Below are 20,855 nucleotides of genomic sequence, written 5' to 3'. Positions count from 1 at the left end.
GGCAGCGGGGGCCGCGGTGCCGCGGGAGCAGCCCGGGCGTGGCCGGTGGCGCAGCCGCAGGGGTGGCGCGGGCGGTGTTGCGGTGACCGGGGCCTCCGCCAGGAGGAGCCCGGTGACAGATGGCGCCGGGCCGGCCCCGCGCCCGCGGCCCTCAGGCGGCCGGGCAAAACGGCTGCATCCGCGCTCTCCCCCTGAGCGCTCCTTCATTTGCATGAGCGAAATGCGGTTAACGCCGGGTTTGGATGTCTTAAAGCTTGAAGATGTTTTATGGTTCTAATTTCCCCAACTTTCTATTTTATTAGCGGGTCGGTGGATTACATCTTATTTCCATTTTAGCCCGAACTTCTGTGCTGTTGGTGGAGGGTTCGCCTGGCCGGGCCCTCCCTGCGGTGCCAGGGGAGGGAGGGCCGCAGAAAGGGCCTTGCGGCGCCAGCGGGGCTGAGGGGGGACGAGCCACAGGGCAGTGGCGTGAACTGCTCCAGGAGCGACACGGAGGAAGACTCCGTGCCGTAACACTTTGCTCCTTTGTTAGCTGTTTGTGGTAGCGCCCAGAGACCTTGGCAATGAATCAGTCTCTGTGTATTAGACGCAGTGTTGCTTAAAAGTGAGGGGGAAGGAGGTGGGAGATGGTAGTTCTTGCTTTGTGGCAGTTTCTGATGGTTCCTAAAGAAAAAAAAGGTTGTCAGCTACTTCAGGACCTTAAGGGGACTCCCTGTTCCAATAAGTAGATTAGCACACCTCTGAGAAACAGAGTAACAGCTTTTAGACGTTGCATGCAGTTCTGTCCTCCATTGCCAAGACATGTTGGTTTGAAGGGTGCCGATGGTGTAACCATTGGCTAAACTGTGTTATTTGGAGATACCTCTGTGACTGTTTTCCTTCCAGGCATCAACAGTGCTGAGGAACAGATGGACAGTGCAACTTGAGAGGGAATGGATGTAGAGATGTCAAATCTTGTCCAATTTCTCCACTTCATCATCTTTTCCATCTATCTCTGCTGGCAGGCCATTTACCAGCTACTTTGAGGGCAATGTTTCAATGCCTTTTCCAAGGGATGACTTTATTCAGTAGGAGTAGGTCAGGTTATTGTAATTATAATTATTACTATTTATTGGCATATCTGTTGTGTGGAAAGCAGGAGGATCATTTTGCTTGGCATTACACTTAACTGGTATGCCAACTTGCATCCTTATCTATTATCTGAATCTTTGAAATAGTGACAGATCAGACTGTGAACTAATAAAAAAAAAGTAAGAATGGTTAAAATGACAGCAGGCTCATGAGATCTGTCAATAGAACATATTATAATGTTGGAGACTCTTGATTCAGGGAGTTCAAGAAATACGGAAAGGGTACACGCATAATAATTCCTATTTCTTAAGTGATAGCTGGCTGGAGAGTGTTCATGTAAGGTTTGTGTGACAGTAGAACAGGCTGCTGAGCAGATAATTTTATTTCCTTGGTACACAAAGCAGTGTAAATAACAAAATGATTCTGCCCTTCAGAGAAGCATTTTTCTGCAACTTGGTAAGTGGCTTATAGCCCTGATAACCATCAGAATAACAACACTTGCAAATGAAGTTGGCAAGTAAAGTTGGTCCCAAGTGTCACATATACATGTAGATAGGGTTTTCTAAAGGATGAAAAAGGTAGGTTTTGTTTTGTGTCTTTGTTCCTTTGTTCTGTTGGCTGTGGTGCCCTGTCTGTGCCAAAAAAAAAAAAAGGCAACCAAAATACCCCCAAAAACCCCCACCCAAACAAAAGCAGAAAATAAAAACCGCCACAAAAAGATTTTTTTCAGTGAATAAATCTCTTGTTTCCATGTGTAGCACTCTTTAGGCAGTGGCATTATTTGTCTATGGGATGTTTGAATAACACTTATTCTAAAATGTTGTCTAATAAATACTGGTCATATTTTTCTATTCCTCTATGACTTTGTCCAGTTTTGAAACAATATCTGGAAGACTAGGTCTGGTATTAGAGGGAAATGACAAATCTTATAAGCCAATTACTTCTGCAGGAAATTAAAAAAGTTCACAAGGTCATAAGGGAAGAGATGGAAAACTGATGAGTTGCATGGTATGCCACGGGACTGTGCAAAGAGCATGAATATTTCGAAACCTTATTATGGTATAGTCTGCTCTGGGTACTCTTGTACTGGGAGGTAGAGAGGATCCTAATCGGCAAGGACAACGTTCTGGCTCCTGTGCCACAGAATGATAAATTGCTTTGGAGTAACTTCAGACTACCTGGAGGGGAAAAAAATGTTGAATAAATTGCTGCAAGTAGGAGGATGGGTGAGATGATAATTTCACTCTTCCCTTTCCTTGCTCTGAAAGAGGATCTCTTCTTTCTGCATCCTAGAGGATGTAGCAGTGCCTCAAATAGCATTTATTGCTGCAGTAGGACACCACAATAGTGACACAGCAGCTAGAGTCAGCAGGATTTGCCCTGCAGAGTGCCACCTTGTTCCTGTCCAGGTCAGAGTGCTCATCGGTACTGCATTAAGATGCACTTATATTGGACATTTGTTTAAACAATCACACTTTCCAAGAGTATAGCACAGGAAAACATTTTGTTCACCTTCTTGCTCCATGTCTTTTATTATGTGTTTCATTTGTTCCTATTCCATGCCCAAACTGAAAGGAATAGATCTTCTGTGACACTGAATGTACAGCAAGTTGTTTTATTTTCCTCCCCTCCCTGTGCCCCCCTTGATGTTCAGAGGGTTTACTGAGAGGTTTTTGTGCACTTTGCAACGCAGACTGTCAGGTAATAAATAAACTATATTACTCTGTGTCAGCTGTCACCAGAAAATGAAACTAAGAACAAAGTTTTCTTGAGCTGCTGTAGATTCTACAGGCCTTGAGACTACTGAACCGTGTGACGCAGTGATTACTAACTCTGTCTTGGTTACCTGTAGAAAGCTGGAGCTTGCATCCTAAAAAAAATCCTCTTTCTCACCAGTGGCCAGCAGAAGCTGTTGCACAACATGGAGTTACTCTGCTGGAGAACTAGAATGGCAGTAACTGGGAATACGTCAATGAAAAATCAACATGCTTCACTTGTAAGAAGGCAGATATTAGATGCAATAAAACTTTATATTTTATGCAAGAGAGAACGTGTCTCCAGGAGATGGTGGAAGATCTCTCAGTGAGGACCACATCAATAAACTCTGGAGCTGAACTTCTTGTTTCAGTTAACGCACCACATCAATAAACTCTGGAGCTGAACTTCTTGTTTCAGTTAACAAGAAATTAGAAATCTGTGGCACTGGCCTTCAACGGCTGTATTTCAGCAGACAGCAGCAAAGAGGCTGGAGTAGTGATTCATGCTGATATCCTGGTTTTGTTCATAGTGCCCGTGTAGTATCACACCATCTAGGAGAGGCTGCTCCTTACTGGGATGTGAAGATCTGTAGTGTTTGGTGTGATCCAGAATGTACAACTGCTCACACTGAAGGTGACTTCCCCAACGTGGCATGGTGCCACTTGCTCTGGGAGCAGATACTGCTTCCTGCTGTGATATGAAGGCAATTAGCTTACAAAGATTAGATTAAAGAGCAAACTCAGAGGGTCTCAGTGAGATCACAGGCTTTGAAGGAGTGATTACACAGAGTGAGTTGTGGGGTGGCTTTTGTAACCCGGAGGATGCACAGGGTATAAGAGCAGAGAAGCTAGTGTCTCTGAGCTGTTTAGTAGTTTAAACATCCAGTGGACTAGTGACCAATGCTGGATAATGGAGGAGACATAGAACTAACGTAACAAACACGGGTTGCTTGGTTAGGCAGTGGTGTAATTTATTTAGCCTCGTAGCTTGTTGATTTCACTTGTGCAAAGCCCAAGTTAACTGAGGGCTTGCTCACTGCATGCCCTTCGGGGATAGGTGTTAAATGGAAGGTAAGCATCTTAAGTACTCTTCTGCTTCTGAAGACTTCCTCCTAAGTATGCTCTTTTGGAAGACCATCACTGGTCCTTGTGTGTCCTGTTAACTTCTGTCTTCACTTCTGGTTTTGGAGTAAATGTAGTAACAGCTTACTTACCTTCTTTCTTTTTTTTTTTTTCTTTTTTTTGTTGTTGTTTGGCAGGAATTCGTTCCTGGAACATTAACATTCTGTCCTGTGACCTGAATCAGCAACTGAGACTCTTTGTGACCCGACACCTGGCACAGTTTTCTTCAGAAGTCAAAGGTCAGCTTTTTGGTTTATCACCATTAACTTTTAACTTTTCTTTTGGGTTTGAAAAAAAAATACAGAATAAAGCTGACTGTGATTTACAATGTCAAACTGAATTAATGAGTTGTTTGCCCGATGCTTAGCGTTGGACAGGCATGTGATAAGAAGTGTTTGCTCAGGAAAGAGCTAAGGCATGTATAGAGATGGATAGGATTCCAGTAACATGAGCAATTCTATGGTCTGTTTGCATGCTTCACTGACAAACTTGCTGATCGGTAGCAGTGATTTTTCTCATCTATTTAGAAATACAGATTAATTATTATAATTGTGCTTTAAATTGACAGATATTGGTCTCTCAACTAAGTGACAGAACAATGGCCTGTCACTTTAGTAGAAATGTTTGTGATCTGTAAGTCTATCTTCTGACAGTGCAAGGTGGGAAATTGGTATCTATCTTCCTTTCTACATAATAGTTCTAGGGCCACAGTGCAGGCTTTAACCAGCCATGGCTATCTGCAGGATCTGGCAGAGCTGAAGAAACACGTGTGTTCATCTTCTTCCTTGATGTAGGGATTTCACATGTTGCTATGTATTAACCAGTGTGCAATGGAGAAAGTTCTGAATTTGGCTCAAATTGTTTCTTAAGATTCTGGTGGTACCATACTCCATTAACACTATGGAGAAGCAGTGACAGAGTTTAGACACCAACCGGATGCACTCTGTGTTTTAGGACAATTCCCAGCTTCTCCTGTAGGAATTTGTGCGTGCACTGTCCCTGACCAGTCCGTCCCTCTGTCTCTTCAACCAAATGTTTGTTACCTGGGATCAAGTGCAATTGTAGTTCATCCTATAGCAAACATGGATGCAGGATATATTGAAGAATAGTCTGTATAAACAGCTTCTTGAGGTGCTGCAATTCAAGATTAGGTTTTGTTTATGCGGGTGTAGTTCTTGCCGTGTAAAACATTTCCCAATAGTGTATCTCTTCAAAAGCGATACACCAAATAATTTATTTTCTATCAAGTTTCATAATCTAATCTGAGGGAGGGTGCTCTTCCCCTGTACTCTGTAAAAGTAACTCCTGGCATGGATTCCTAACTCCGTTTAGTATGAACAGCTCTATTGTAGCTGCGATGAGTTAGCGGTGACTCGGGCAACAACTACAGAAGTGCTAATGGTCAGTTGGAGCAGCACAAGCGAATTTTGACTGACACGCTGTCTAAAAAGAGTGGGTTTTCTGTCCTGACTTACAACTCTTATTTACAGAGATCCTCCAAACAGACAAGTCTCTAAGCCCCTTAGGAGGTCTTGCCTTTGTGCCTGAGTTTGTCCCGTGGGTCTGTTGAATAAAGGTATCCTTACGCTTCAGGATGGTTCAATGTGGCTGTTTGGACAAGTCTCTTTCCAGGGGCGCTTGTTTTCTGGAAGATGATGGAGGCAGTTTGTGTAACACAAGTAATGTCTTCATTAGTTCAATACCTTTGGAAGCCACCTGATTGAGAAGAGGCAGGGAGAAAAGTGGGTGGTGGTCATTTCTTTCCTTAGGAAAAGGCAGTGTGGCTTAGAGCTAACTGCAGTCTCTCTGCTAGCAGTGGCTAACGCTGCTAAAATCTCTCTCTGTGCTGCTTTTTGGATGTTGTGGTATCGCTAAGGATCATAATCATATTAAACAGCATGGGATGATTCTCTTTGTAGGGCAAACTCATCTTAGGTCAGCTGATTTCACTAAAGGTGTTGAAATTCCCTGTAGAGACTTGATCCCGAATTGGAGGCTTGCAGCTTAAGGTGGTGTGAGAGATGCTGCCACTCTTCCTTAGAGCCCCTCCCCATCATTACACATCTGCAGAATTTCCTGTGGGACTACACATTCCTGATAACTGTGCACAGCATCTCCTTGCTCTAGTACTTTTTTGGGAAAGGAAAAGCGTAGCTGGCTCTCAGCTGTTCCTGCTTCTGCTGTGGTCAGCAGTATAGATGTGAAATATTTTGGCCTGGTGATCTTGGGAAAGTGGACTGGTCTTTGGAGCAGATCAGTTACTACAGATAGCTACTTGGTTTGTGACGAGTGTGTCCAGGCATATGTAATTTCTCTAATAGAGTCCTGTGGCAGCACTTAAGGCAAGAAGAGCCAGGCAGAGACAGGTTTTGGGATTATGAAGGTTTAAAGAGCAGGTTTGCATCAAACTAGATACTTTCACGTTCCTATTGATTGATCCAGTAAGCGTGAATCTTGAAATGCAGCAAGATGATCCCTCAGAAGGGGTCTGTCCGTGGACTGAAGAATACTGAGGCAAAAGGAATAAGCATGGGAGTAATGGCCACAATTTAAAATGTATTAAACATCTGTCTAGAGCTGTAGAAAACGATGACAGTCCATACAGCTGAAGATTGCAGCAGAAGATAGCGTAGCTAAGAGACGAATGCTGAAAGGCTTAAACTGAGGAGTTATGCTATAATCCCAGGATTTGCTTGGTGGTGGTGGATCTTGAGTAGGGGGAGGGTGTGGGAGAGACTGCTACAAGAGAAATTTCAGGTCACAATTTATAATATAATCTAGAAGAAGCTCTAAATGTAAACTGGGAACAGTCTTGACTGAATTCCGTATATACCATCAGATAATACTCTTAGGAAGGCAGCAGCAGTCTTAACAAAGGCTCTTTTAGCTATCCTCCTTCTGCTTGAGCAGCTCTTCTGATTACTTTAAGAATCTTTCTAATTTATTTTTTAACTTCTGTTGCAATTTGCATATCCTGCAACAGCCCTATGAAGATGTGTGTGCATTGCCATTCTGTTCCAGAAGGACATACATAAAACTAGAAACTTTATAACAGTAGGAGTTGTTCAGCTCTATGCTGTACATGCCTTCTGCTTCCTGCTGTGGGCACAGAGGAGAGTGGCTGCAGCTGGTTTTCCTCTTGGTGTTCCTAGCTTGGTGTTAGCTCCTCTGAGCAGACGGCTGTACTGGGCATCCCTGAAATCCCTTCTAGTTCATGTTTTTATGATTCCATACTACTTGAAAGTTCCCAGTCTAGCTAGCGTGAGGGACGTGTGCCCCTATACTTGTATGCTTAGCAGCGTCTCTGGAGGATAAAACTCTTCAGATGTGCATTCATCTCAGACTATCATTCCCTTAATGGTTAATGTTTGTGCTCTGTGACTAGGGAAAAGTCAGCTGGAGGACAGCAGTTACTTTAAAGCCAAAGTAGTTCTTTCACCTCCTGTTTAATGCAAAAGGCTTCTTACTCTGGAGGCTTGTAACTACCACTAAAGTTTGACACCACTGGCAAGAAACAAAAGATATAGGCTGGTAATACAATAGACTAAGTAAAGCAGTCTAACTGAATATTCCAAGACTTTCCTGTCTGCAATTTCTCACTCAGTTACAGTAGTGATTTCCATACTGTATTTATGTTATGTTAACGCTTAGTGTTTGAAGCTGAAATCAAAACGTAACTGCAGTACTCTGTGAGAACAGAGAGGGCACAGTTACCCTGCTGATAAGTTTTCAGTCTATTTAGAGATGATGAGGAACAAATGAATCTCAAGTGCTTTACAATGGAGAGGAGGAAAGCTGAGAACAGAGCTGGTAGTGGCGAGGTGGTCATACAAGCAAACAAGTGAAGATTTTATTTCTCCTTTTCCTGATTTCTGACATGTCTAGTCACTTTTTGACTGCTGCTGAGCAGTGAACTGACTCCTGAATAGCGGCTAGGACTATCATAACCTCAAGATCTCTCCCTAATGGTAATAGTTAACTCTAGTTAGCAATAGTTAGTGTCACTTTAAGTGACACAATTGCTGTTAAAATAATTTCAGTGTCTCTAAAATATATTCTTAATTTCTTCCAAACACAGAACAGAAATACTTAATGACTATTTCTGGCTCTTTGATTCGCAGAGCTGTTTTAAAACAAGAGATAGCACAAAAGCAAAAACTTTTAAGATCATATATAAAACTTCATTTCAAAATGCTGCTTTTATCATCTTTAACAGACTTTTTTTTAACACCAAGAGAGCTCCTCTGGAAACTACATATCTTCAGAGTTCTTTTTGATTATATTGGGCTGCATTTTATGTTTTAGATGCCAGCACGCTGAACCTCCTTTGGTAGGCCAAACTAGGAAGTTATCAGGATTAATCTTTTGTTTTCCTTTTGTGTATTTAAAAATGTTCATTTGTTCATAAGATACACATTATGGTTCTCCCTGTGATACCCAAAAAGGTACTTGGTGAGGATAAGAAACCAGAGCTCCAATTAGCTGTCTTGCCCTTCAGCTAAGCAGAGGTTAATTTAACATCAGTTTCTTGCTTTCATGCTGCTCTGTCCAAATGTTGATTCCTGACTGAAGGTGCAAATGGTGCTTCTCTCACTCCAAAATTCATGTGAGCTTTAAACTGACCCTCTGCAACTGACATTTCTCTGTGTGTGCTATATATCTGAAGCTGCTGAGGCTTCAGTAAAATCATACGGGATCTGCTCATGTGAAGCATCATCCCTATGAAAGAAAGTTTTTCATAGATGCTCTGGTTCTGTTAAGCTCCTCTGCTGCATAGTAAGGTGAAAATTCTGTTCAGCTTTTTAAAAGCAAATAAAATGAAAGGCAATGTCTCAGTGAATTAGCTAAGTGGTCTATCTAGCCCAATGTTCTGTCTCCAGAAGTAGCAACAAGAGATGCAATTCAGCAGAGCACATGAACCTAACTGCGTTCAATTGCCCTTCTTCCTCCTCACAGCTCCCTCACTTTGATATTTTTTATGTATTTTGTTTTAATAAGCTCCTTTCTAAATTGAAGAGTTGTGGACTTTTAAGACTTATGATAATGCCACTGTTGAAACCTCTTTGATTATCTAAGCTAAAGCTCAATTGATAGACACAACGCTTTGTATTATCTTCATAAACAGCAACAGCATGCAGTGCTATCCTAGATCATCTTTCACCCTTATAAAGATAATAGAGTTCATGAAGCTGTACTTCTAAAGAATGGGAAAAAAACACATCACCTCTGAACCAGGTCAGTCATGTAAGAACTTTACCAAAATCCTGGATTCCCCATTTTAATGAAAACTCAGTACTGCTGCCTGTCTATAATTGTGGATCTTATTTATGGTAAGGTGCTTATATGACTTCTTGTAGTTCTTGAAAATAAATGTAAGATTTTCAGTTCTCATTCTCCACTGTTGTTCACGAGTGACATTGCCACAAAATAAACCCTTCTACCTGTGTTCCAGACTTCAGCATCCTCTGGAATCCAAGTGCCATCCATAAAACCTGGCTGGGGTCGGTGCACAGCTGGACCCTGGGCCTCTGCTGTGAAGCTGAAGTGGTGTTTGGGTACGCAGAGCAGCTTCTTTTGTGACCTTGGTGAACACCCAGTTCTGTCGTCTGACAACTCAGGCATTTCAAGGGTTGCAGGCACTGTTTTTAGCACCTTACGTAAGATTTTTTTTTTCCTCAGCAGACACCTGCCATGTTTCAGTGTGTAACCCATTTTATTTCTTTCTATTCTTTGCCTAGAATAGCATTTTCTCTTCTTTCATTGACTATCACCTTATTCTCGTCTCTACTTTTTTGATAAGCTGTTTATATTATTTTTTAAATAACTCCTTAATAGCTCTGAGTGAACCAGTTAAGACCCCCCACCAACAAAAAAAAGAATGGACATGTGCTTCCGCTCAATGCCAGCAGAAAAAACAACAAAAGGCTGTTGAATTCACTATTTTCTCAATCTCACTTCTCAATAAAACTAGCAGCTTTCAGTCACTGGATAACAGGTTTTGGAGGATCTTTGTGATGCAGAACAGTTCTTTTAACAGTGCTCTGATAACTATTTAATGTTGTCCATTACAGTAGTTGCACACAGAATAACTTGGGGGGGAGGAATTGGTGTTTGTTTGTAGGTTGTGTGTGGTGGGTTTTTTTTTGTGGCAGTGACATTTCTTTAACTGGACAAAGGCAGCATTCTCTTGGTGGCCACGTACGTTTTAAGCACAGCAGTTGCAGTGACAGTGACCTCCTCAATACAACTAGTTCTAATACACACTTCTGGAGTCTTCATGTTGTTCCATGTTTAGCAGAAACATTGAAACGAGGGATACTTGTTACAAGCTAATACAATCTTTGGGTGACTTTTTCTTACAAATGTTGCTGGGATTCTAGCACCAGTCATATCTAGAGATTAGTACTAAAACCTGGTTAATATATTAATGTGTCATTATTTTACTGTGGCTCTGGACACTTTTCTCCTCTAGTGTCCCTGGCTTCAGTGGCTTAGAGCAGGCTTTCCAATCCTTGTCAACTGGACCTTGTTAAGACAAACGAGATGAGCAAAGGGGAAGGAGGATTAAGTAGGAGAATAATCTTTAACATGTGACAGTTTCAACAGCTGTGTATAATTTTCTTGGTCTGTTCCCCTCTGCCCTGCTGTGAGTGTGGCTCCCTAGCTCTCTTCCTTTGCTTTTAAAGAATCCCTAGAATTGGTGTGGGTTGAGGAGGCACTCTCAGACCTCCTGCTCTCAATTCCTGCATACCGGAGAGTTGCACTTAAGGAGCTGGAGGTAAGTGGCTCGGGGGGTTCCTGTGCCAGCTGTGGAGCTGGGGCTGCGCTGTGACCCTGCAAGCGCTGATGGACACATTTGGAATAGGTTGGCAGTGGGTTCAACAGTGCTTCCCAGGGCGTGAAGTGAAGGAAAGCCTCCTCACTCAGAGCCCGTGGAAGTGCAGTGTCTTGCTGCTGCGGTGTGGAGCAGAGCAGCCGGTGGTGTCCGTGTGCTGGACACGGAGAAGGGGGCATGTCATGGGCACAGGTGCAACCCTGGGCAGGTGGCAGCTCTGCCTGTGGAGTGACAATGCTGTCCTGCTGCCTCCAGCTGGGGCAAAGGAGCCCATCAGAATTGCCCCAAAGTGATCACATCTGGGATCTTAGCTGCTATTTTGGGAAATAAACTTTTCCACTAGGTGCAGGTTCAGAAGAGTGAAAAACACTGTGGAAGGAGCCTCTTAATCTTATTTTGCAGTGAGATTAATTGTTGTCATGTGCTATTGTAATTTTAATGCCATAATTCCTACCTCTTTAGAAAACAGATGTCCCTCAGCCTGACTGGCTCTGTTCCAGGATTTTGTCTTGCCCTATTAACCGTGGCTTTGCTGAAACAGAAGCCTTTTTCCTCCATCTTTTAAGAACTTCACATTGCAGGTGGAGGCACTGTTTTCCTTTCCTGATCTGGTGTCGCTTCTTTCCTGGGGAATCTGAGATGATGTGCTTTCAAAATAGTCTTTGTGCTAGAAAATAATGATTTCTGAGGTGGAGTTAACAGGGATCACGAAGGGCTTGTGTCTAGAAGCATCTCTCTTTTGAAGTACCAACTTGTTTTCGCTCTGGTCTGTATCGGAATCCCTTACTGCTTGATTTGGAAACTTCAGGGGATTGTGTCCGCTTTTCCAGATTCCTTGCTAGGGTGGATGTGCTACTACAGAGGATCCACAACAGATCCCTATTCCATCTGTAATATTTTTACTTTTTGCTTTATCCTGCTGGCCTTTATGAAGCAGTAATGGAACAAACGAATCGATTCTTGTGTTCAAGCTTCGGAAAACTAAGAGCACTGCAAAGAAGAAATTAATGGCCTGAAGACAGTCTCCTATTTTTATTTTAAACCAAACAAATGTTATAACTATTGCTTATGTTTGGGGCAATTTTACCAGTTTTGTTATACAGAATTAAAGGTGAGGTGGATTTTTTTTTATTTGAATGTATCAGGTTGAAAGCAGTCTGCTATTAACAATGGGTAATTAGTTTCAGTGGTTAATTACCACCTGTGGTTAAAACTGTGACTCCCTTCTAGGTTGAACTTGTTTATTGTTGTTTCCAGCCACTGTATTGTATTCTGCCTGTATCTACTAGGTCTGAGTTCTCCTCTTGAAGAAATTCTACTACCTGTGGCTGTCTTCTCACCTCATAATGCGTTCTGTTGTACAAATCAAACTAATTTGGGGTGTTTTGACTTCAAACAATGCTTGTAACTGTATTAAGATCTTTTCAGTTTTAGAATCTTGGAATCTGCTTTTCAAAAATTAAAACCCTAGCCCAAAAAAAAAAAACCAACAAAAACCCCCTCGAGTGGTCTCTGTAATGACCGTGTTCCTGATGACTCTAACGTTAACCTGCAGCACACCCACAGCCAGCTCCACACTCACCTGAGCTCCCGTGCCCTGTTCTCACCTGTGGAGTTACTGTTTTCTAAAATATAACCAGTGTTGCACAAGTATGTTGTGACTTTCCTGCTCTTGTCTGTAATGTCTAGTCAAGTAGGCAGATCTATAGTTTTGGTACTAATCAGGAGTTTCAGTTAACAATTAATGTACTTTCTTGCAGGTAATTAATTCCTTGATAACAAGTTAGGAGATTCCCCCAGAAATATCTTGAACAAGATATTTCTTGTTCTTCTGCTCTTCAGCTGTCCATCACTTAAAACTGACATTAACCTTCCCAATATAATAAACTAACAGTCCTCTAGAACGTGGAACTGTTTTCTTTCCTTCTGCCTGATGATGCAAGTGCATTGGACCTGTCCTTGGCTGCCTGAACAAGCATCCCAGAAAATCATGAGTCATAGTCCAGATTTTGATTCTTGCTTCAGGATGGCTGACAGCGTGAGTTGAGGGATAGAACAGCTCCTAAAATTGCAGAGTATAGCTTGGAATAAAGAACTTCATGGGGAGCAGGGACTGTGCTGCATGAAAGTGACACTTGTAGATATGGTTTCTTGGAGGCTAAATGTGGTAATATAAGAGTTCCTATGTGGTCCAGTGGTCACCATAAGCTCATTTCTTGTTTTGCATATGAGTGTGATTCTCTGACCTGCTGCCTCTAAAGGGAGCACTGTGGGCACACACGTTCATTAAAAATTCAGCTCAACCAAAGGTTCCTGCTGTCTTGGGGGGAAATGGTAGAGAATGAGCTATCTGCTGTAGGTGTTGTGTGTGCAGAGAGGCAGCGAGATGCTGCTGTGACAGAAAACCCAGCCAGTATAGGTAACTTGTGCTCCACCCCTCTCCTTTCTGCAGCCATCACTTTGGACTGCGTGGGTGGGAAGCCCATAGTGAAACTGCCTAGTACAACACTAGCAGTAGAGTTCCTGATGCAGACGTACTTACTCAAGAATAAATCTTCACAAACCAGATTGTGTTGATTATTTAACTAGGCATAAACTGATACAGTTTTCTACTCAAATCAGTCCTTATACAAAACACAGATGAAAATAATGTTTGGTGTGGTTTGTCCTTAGTTTTATGAGTTTTATCTCCACAGATAACTGACTTCCTGATTTTGTGAGTTTCTTAGATCAAAGCTCCGAGAGTTAAAATCACCGCAGACATTAATTCACTGGTAGCTTTTCTAAAGTTAGAACTTGCCCTACTAAATTATTGCTCTTACTTCTAAAACCAGACCATTTAACTATTGTGGTTAAACCTTGTATGGCAGTTCATGGAATTCAAGCTCTTGAAGTGTATGTGGATGCAAAGAGTTACAAGTAAGTGGCTTTGTCTTGGAACAGGCTTTTTGAATCCTTCAAAGAAAGTGGAGATGGTTCAGCATGATGCACTAGTTGTGCTATTGAATGGACCTTGAGAAGAGGATTAACCCTTTCATTATTTTCCTTTTCTATCAAATTATTGTTGGGAAAGGGTTGGACCTTTTTTCAAGCACACGCAGTAAAAGAAGTGCTTTCTTTTTTTTAGTATTTTGTGTCCTGTCGGTATTTTCTTGTTTTGTTTTTGGTTTGTTTTTTTTTTTTTACTAAAAAGAAATACTAAGCCTACACATGTCTGTCCTCCAAGTAGTAGCTTGTGAATAAGTCAATGATTTTGATTTCTCAGTGCTCTGTTAAACGGATTGGGTGGAGTGCATTTTGAATCCATTAAAAACAGTGGGATTTTCCCTCCCAGTGACATTGGTCTTTATCTTTAGAACTTTCTAGGACAGACAAGCTGGATGAGACTTAAATTTCTTATGGTTTTAAAAAAAAAGACCAGGAAAAAATCCCTAAGCAACTCAATAGGACAGGGCCATATTTTTCTTTCAGATGACCTGTTCTCAGTAGTTTCACTCATACTTTTGTAAACTGTCCTGGATTTTGTCTGCCTTTGCTTTGACAGTAGTTAGTGTGGAAATTGGTTATGGCTGTTCACAATGTTACTTTGCCTTCAGGTAGGTGAATGGTCTGGGTTATACCTAATCCTACCTCTTTGCCTCTAAGATCTTACTGAGTACTAGTGATTCTGCAGGAAAATCTGCGTGAGACAGTTTGACTCCTTTAAAGAAATTTCTGCTGGGATCACTGTTCTAAAGATGGAATTTGCTTGCATTTTTATTCTTACTTCATGGAGATGAATAATTCAAAGTGGTTATTGATTTTCTTTTCAATTTTTTTTTCCTCCCCTCCATTTGTTTTTCATCTCAGGTTTCATGTGCGCTACATCCTTTCGAGAAAGCATGTGCTGCAGTGCTGACCTCATCCTACAGACGGGCACAAACTCAGGGGGGAATAGTGTCTAAAATGGATGTCCTATTGGACCGATGTTTAAGGAACACTTGTGTATTTTGCATCTGTTTTCTGTTTCTTGACTTAGTAGGCCTTAAAAGCAGCAAATAGTTGGTAACTGTAATTTCCCAAACACACATACAATTTTCTAGCACTAGTTTGGAGAGACTAACATTTTATCTCTTTAAATTTAAAATATGCCTGGAAGAACAGTTCCTGTTCTGTAATCATAGCATAGTTATTTCTTATGGTATCTTTGCCTGTAGTAGCAACTAGATCCTGTGGCTGTTAGTTTTTCTTAGAATTTTTTGCTTGCCTTTAGTCTTGGAGTCATTGTGAGAGAAGCCTCTGTACAATGCCCATTAAATGTATATGAACCTGACAGGGTATGGGTTCTGCAGCTTCTAGGAATGTGTCAGAGCTGTTTTGCATTACTTGCAGTAAAGTGCCTGCATTTCAGCATCTCAGCTTCCAATTCTAAAGATCATACTGAGGAGAAAAATGACTGGTATGGGTTAATAAAAACAGTACCTTTTTTAAGCAAGTCCTCTACAGTCTTTGACAGAGTCCCATAAACATGGCAGTATACTCAGAATATTGTCAACTTTCCCAAATGTATTTTGTCTTGGAAACTTTATCTGTGCCATTGCCAGTTCTAAATCCTGTCCTCTCTCCAGCCTTCTTTTTGGGTTGTCTGCTGGGCTTAGCTCCCGCCATCCATTTGCATCATCTTCACTGCTGCCACTGATGCTTGTCGCCCGCCTCCTAGGACCCCGTTGTGACTCTGTTAGACTGTGCTACGCGTGTCCTCTCTCCAGCCTCTTCCCTGGACAGCCAGCGGGGTCTGGTGAACTGCTGCCTCTGGGCTGGCATGCTCCTTTGTAAGGATCTTAGTGCCTTTTTGCCTCTGTTCAGGCCTTGGAAACAGAGTTAGAACAGCAAGTTCCCAGGAATCTGACCCTTCTCAGGTGCCTTTTACAAGAGATTTCTGGCTGGTTCAGGGAAAGGATGGGAGCTGACGCAGTTAAATGTGTCTGAAAGAAAAAGGTCCCCTCTGCAGGAAGAGGAATCCTGCACCGTATTTTGGCTCTTGTAGCTTCCCTTACAATTGCCTTGGATACACTTCTTTCTTGCTTTCAGTGTTAGACCTGGCTTGTACCTTCTGCTTTGCTCTGTGCATCTGCTGGGACACGTGGGACATGCCTCTGTGGGTGCTCGTCATCTGCTGACGCTGGCAGAGGCTGCTGGGGAGGTACAGCTGGCCCCAACACTGCATGGAAGGCACGGGATTGTCTTCAGGTAGATGTATACTGCTTATTTGAAACACTTTTGGAGAAGTTTTCCCTTGAATTAAGGGTTATTAAGACAACATGAGGGTTTGATCACAGTCTCACTAAGAAATCACTAGGATTTGATCCTTGTCCCCCTTCCCTCTGCCCCGCTTTGGGTGCTGGAGCTGTGCTGCACCCGTGCGGGGGACACCCCGCTGTTCTCACTGTGCCCCAGTATTTGCCTCAATCCCCCTGTTCATACTGCTTCTGGTCTTTTAGTACTGCTCATGTTTGCTCCAGTTTCACAGCCTTGATTTACAAACCTCCTTATCCTTTCCACTGAGAGTTCTAGACAGGTCATCTTCTGTCATTTTCCCTAAAGCTTTTGAGTTGCTGAGTTAAATTAGGCTCACCATTTTTAAAACCTTATTTTCTGGGACAGGAGAGACCAGAGTGTTGCTACAGAAAACTCACAGGGTTCATGAATTTGTTTAAAGCAGGAACTGGAAAAGAGGCTGATAAGGGGTGCTGGTGGTCTCTGCGGCCCTGCATTTGGGATGCTAGTTACACCAAAGTAAAATGCTACTTGGTGAAGAAATTGGTAAAGAACTAAATTGAATGTATGACTTGGGCTATCCACCTATAAACTTGTCAAACCAGGACAGCAACCATACAGAATAAAAAGGTACAAATATCTGTAAATAAGAAAGGAGATGGGAAGTAACGAAGAGTAATTAAATAGTTGCACAGAAAGATGCAAAAGTATCCTTTAAAAATATCCTAGTAAAGCCTGTAGAAAACAGTAAAAATTGCTGTACCTGGACAGAAATGAGGACAGCCAAGAGGATTTTAGAAGTGATTTGCTAAAGACTTGACTAATTGGTTCCTTTGGTTTATTTAAAGCACATAGCCTGTAAAAGTCAGTGACTGGATAGTTAAAGGAAAAAAAAAATCTTCCAAGAGGAGGGATGCAAACAAATCCTTGTGCTTTTCTGCAGTCTTCCCTGCACAGCATGCTGTGGTGACAGCCGACTTCTCTTGTAATTACTTTGACAGTCCTGTGCAATGAGATTTCACAAGCCTGGGGTGTAGACTAACATAACAGAGAGGTTAGAGTTCTGTGCATTGAGAACTGTATGGTTTTTACGCAGAGGTGTGGAGAAATAAATACCTATCCTCCCTAACCCTAATAAAAGCTGTTCTCATTAAAGCCTTTGGCCTATAGTTGTGAAGAAAATCAAGCATATTTGAGTGTAGAACGGTGGCCATCTCAAAGCTGTTCAGAGAAGCATGACCTCTCTAGACTCAACATGTATTGTGAGCCCCATTTGATATTATGCTTTAGCTGGAGTTCTTGGAGGTCTTCTATTTCATGAAGACATGCAGCCTTTACTTACATAAAAATGGTTTAAACATTGTGGTAGAGAAAAACCTGGAGACATGGCTCTGGCTGCACCCTAAAATTTAAAAATAACAGAAAAACATTTTAAGTAGTCACTTCTGTTATATATGCAGACCTGGAGGAATAGCTGGTCTGTGGCACTTTAATTTTTATGATCCAGAACATTTCTGCCGGTGTGATACTCAGGTGTACAGTGATGCAATGAGTGTTTGCATCATTAATAGTTTAATTCCATACCCTAGTCAGAAGTGAACTACACTGAACATCTTGGGAAGCTCTGAGGCCTTTTCAAAACTCTGTGGTCAGGGAAGAGAATTCCTCAGGCAAAAGACAGGGTCTTTGTTTCAAGCCATAGTGCTCGGTGACTGTTGTCTGACTAATTGGAGAAGACTTTTTGTTTGCGTAAGTGGGAAAAATTCCATCTCTTCTGTAATTCAATAGTTGATATAAATATGTCCTTGCATCAAAGGGTAATAGTGCCTTTAAATGTCAATGTTTGAGTGGTCCTTGGAACTGAACATCAATGAGCCTTGCCTCAGTACTGGTAAGAGTGCTGTTTTTCTCTTGAATTTGGATATTTTTTTTTTGGTGTGGTGGGGGTGGGTTATTGCTTTGCAGATGTGGGGAGATTGGGTTTGTTGTTGCTTTTTTTTTCCTTTTTTTTTCTTTTGAATCCTAAGCCTCTGTTTACTCCTGCCCTGTGGTCCTGGTGTCCAGTCTGTGATGTCCCATAACCGCCAGGTGAATCTCCTGGTTTCCTGAGAGACTGAAAAATCTCAATCACAGCCCTGTATGTCTCCCTGGCTTTGGAAAGTAGGAAGCAGAAACTAGAAGCTCAGTGCCCTCTCTTTAGGAACTGGAAGAGGCTTGAAGCTCAGTAAGTGCCTTCCTTACTAGTGCCCCTTTTCTTCTGCTTTTCACAGCTATTTTTAGGCTTTTTGCTAAATAATAATTTGTTGTTTTCTTTAAAAGATAAAAAGAAGGGTTATCCAGAACTCTTATCTGATCATATGAAGACAGGAGGGCCATCTCAAAGAACTGCTGTGCAGGAGACTTTTTAGGCCAGTTAAATAACTGCAGTATGGTTAAAGCAGCAGCTGTTTTAAGATCCTCTTCAGCTTTAAGTAAGTGTCTTGCTGGTCAAGCAGTATGTATACATCAAAGGACTGTGCTTTCTGAAAACCACCATACCTCATAAGTAATTTGTCTTTGTAAAAAAAACACCTGCAAAGTACAAAAAGATGCATTTCTCGTTAGGCATTCCTGCTGAACACATAGCCAAAAGCAGGAAGTGAGAGCTAAATTGGAGAAAATAGATGCATCAGCTGTCAGCCAGGGATTTCATGGAGATTGCTGTTGAAAATTTACATCAGAAATAGTTATTGGAAAAGACTGAGTTTTTATGACACATACAGAGATTTTTGAGGCAAAAGATAGATAAGAGCATGATATGATATTATTGAAACATTTCATTGTTAAACAATATCATAGATGGAATATAACAAATTGGCCTGTTTATATATTAAAAAAATTTAATAAAGACATCAGTCTAGTTCATGCTTAAAAGTGTACTTACATGACTTAACAGGGAGGGATTTTGGAACAATTACTAATATCAGTAAATGCCCTGATTAAACAGTTATATCAAATCTTATTTTGCTGCTTGAAATAGAATATGCTAAATCAAGGTAAGAAAATCAATACAGAAGGAGATCTTGCTGCCCTAAATATCCTTCTAGGGGCTAAATTTGGTGACCATTGTGATGGGCATAAAAAAGGAGATGGCTGCAGAGCTGTGCGTCACTGTGGAATGTCCTATGTGTATGTCCTTCCCGTATGTGGTAGTGGAGAGCTACAATCCTGACGTGCTCTGAAAAGTCTATGAATGGCGGAGCAATTTCCAACACAGACCAGTTCTAGACCCCCCTCCTTTCCTTCCTGCACCCGTTGCACTGCTCTCTGGAGTGACATAGACACGTGTCTCTACATTTATTGGGAAAGACCTCAAAAGCCGTAGGCTGGATGAAATTACCCCGTGGGCCAGGTCCAGCCCGTATGCTGCCACCTGGGCAGTTCTTACACTTCAGTGGGTGATGTTAATTCAAATATTAAGAAGCCTAGTTTATATGTAACAGTAGTAGCAAATACATCCTCTTGCTTTGTCCTCAGCGCTGCCGCAAAGCAGCATCTTTTAAGTAAAATCCTTTGCTCACCTTGTGTGTCTGCAAGCTGAAAAAGGGGACTGTGTGTTTGTTTCGCAGGCATTCTGCATCCCCCCTGTTTTCTCTGCTCTTTACCTCTGACTCCTGTTCACTTTGACTGTGCCCTCTCTAGCTTGTGCTATACTGGTTATAGTATACAGGAAGGACATTGAGCTGCTGGAACGTGTCCAGAGGAGAGCCACCAAACTGGTGAGGGGTCTAGGGAACAAGTCATATGAGGAGAGGCTGAGGGAACTGGGCATGTTTAGTTTGCAGAAGAGGAGGCGGAGGGGAGACCTCATTGTTCTATTTTTTTTTTTTTAGATTTCTTGCAATTCTATAGTGTTTTTATTCCTGAGTATTCCATTGTCTCTGGCAGCCCTTGAAGGACCATTGAGAGGGAGACTTGGTCTAGGGCAGGCAGACGTCTCCAGCTTTCACAGTTAATTCTGGAATCTAAGCTGGGATCTTTTGTAAGGCAGGCAGGGCCCTGGTAGTGGTTTCAGTGCTTGCTGTGGAAAAAGATCACTATTGGCAACTCACATGCCATGAAGTAATCTATACATTCTTCCTTTGGACTGATAGGCCTAAGCCGGGTAGAACAGCAGCAGGGAAGCATGCTTCTCTCTCAAGTGTCTTGGAGGAGCCAGCTGCTGACACTGGTTATGAAATGAGTTGCAAGGTTCTTAGAAAACGGTTCGAACGTTTATCTGAAAATAGAGCTGGAAATAGGTCTCCAGAGCTCCGGTTTCTGGTGTTCTTGCATCGCTCATTCAAGTTCTGTTATCTCTTCAGTGGGCTTGGAGATCATCACTGACACATCCCTATTCACCAGCAGCCAGATGCCTGGCTCTGTGATGCCAGGCACAGCTCTCCCCAGCCAGGCTGCTGATGGGTTCCTATTGCTTTGCTTTAACTGGGGGAGCCGCTCTGCGGCTGGAGCCCGGCATGAGGTTCAGATGAGATGGGGGTGCCCATCTGTAAGGTTAGCCTGACTGCTGGGTGTCGGGGTTGGGGGGGAAATGTTAGCTGGGGAACCCATCTGTTTGCAGGAGTTTGTCCGGTTTCACGCGTTCTGGAGCGCTGTCGGAGCCCTGGCTTTGCGTCAGGATCACAGAATCTTCTAGGTTGGAAGGGACCTTAAAGATCCAGGCTGGATCTTTAAGCCAGACTGTCCAGGCTGGCTCCGGGAGAGGGGGTGGGGGGCCGGCGGGTGGATGCTCCCGGGGCCGTGTCTCCGGGATGCTGCCGGCGCTGCGGCCCGGA

At 42.5% G+C, this 20,855-nt stretch overlaps 1 protein-coding gene and 1 long non-coding RNA gene across 2 annotated transcripts in view; one reads left to right on the top strand and one right to left on the bottom strand.

Moving 5' to 3' along the window:
* The window catches only part of TP53BP1 (tumor protein p53 binding protein 1), a 37,776-nt gene extending 37,563 nt beyond the window's left edge, over nt 1-213 (bottom strand). The window contains exon 1 of the mRNA XM_014952708.1: nt 39-213. Coding sequence (XP_014808194.1) covers nt 39-213 — 175 coding nt within the window. The remainder of the gene's footprint in view (nt 1-38) is intronic.
* A 3,796-nt stretch (nt 214-4,009) lies between these two features.
* Nucleotides 4,010-15,259, top strand: LOC106894194. The gene is made up of 2 exons (XR_001413228.1): nt 4,010-4,189; nt 14,635-15,259. It is a non-coding gene; the product is annotated as an uncharacterized LOC106894194 (long non-coding RNA).
* Nucleotides 15,260-20,855: the final 5,596 nt, after the last annotated feature.

This window comes from Calidris pugnax, unplaced genomic scaffold (assembly GCF_001431845.1).
Source record: "Calidris pugnax isolate Ruff unplaced genomic scaffold, ASM143184v1 scaffold187, whole genome shotgun sequence".
Taxonomy (NCBI): Eukaryota; Metazoa; Chordata; class Aves; order Charadriiformes; family Scolopacidae; genus Calidris; species Calidris pugnax.
Note: the sequence above shows the minus strand (reverse complement) of the source record. Positions and strands in the feature narration are given on the sequence as shown.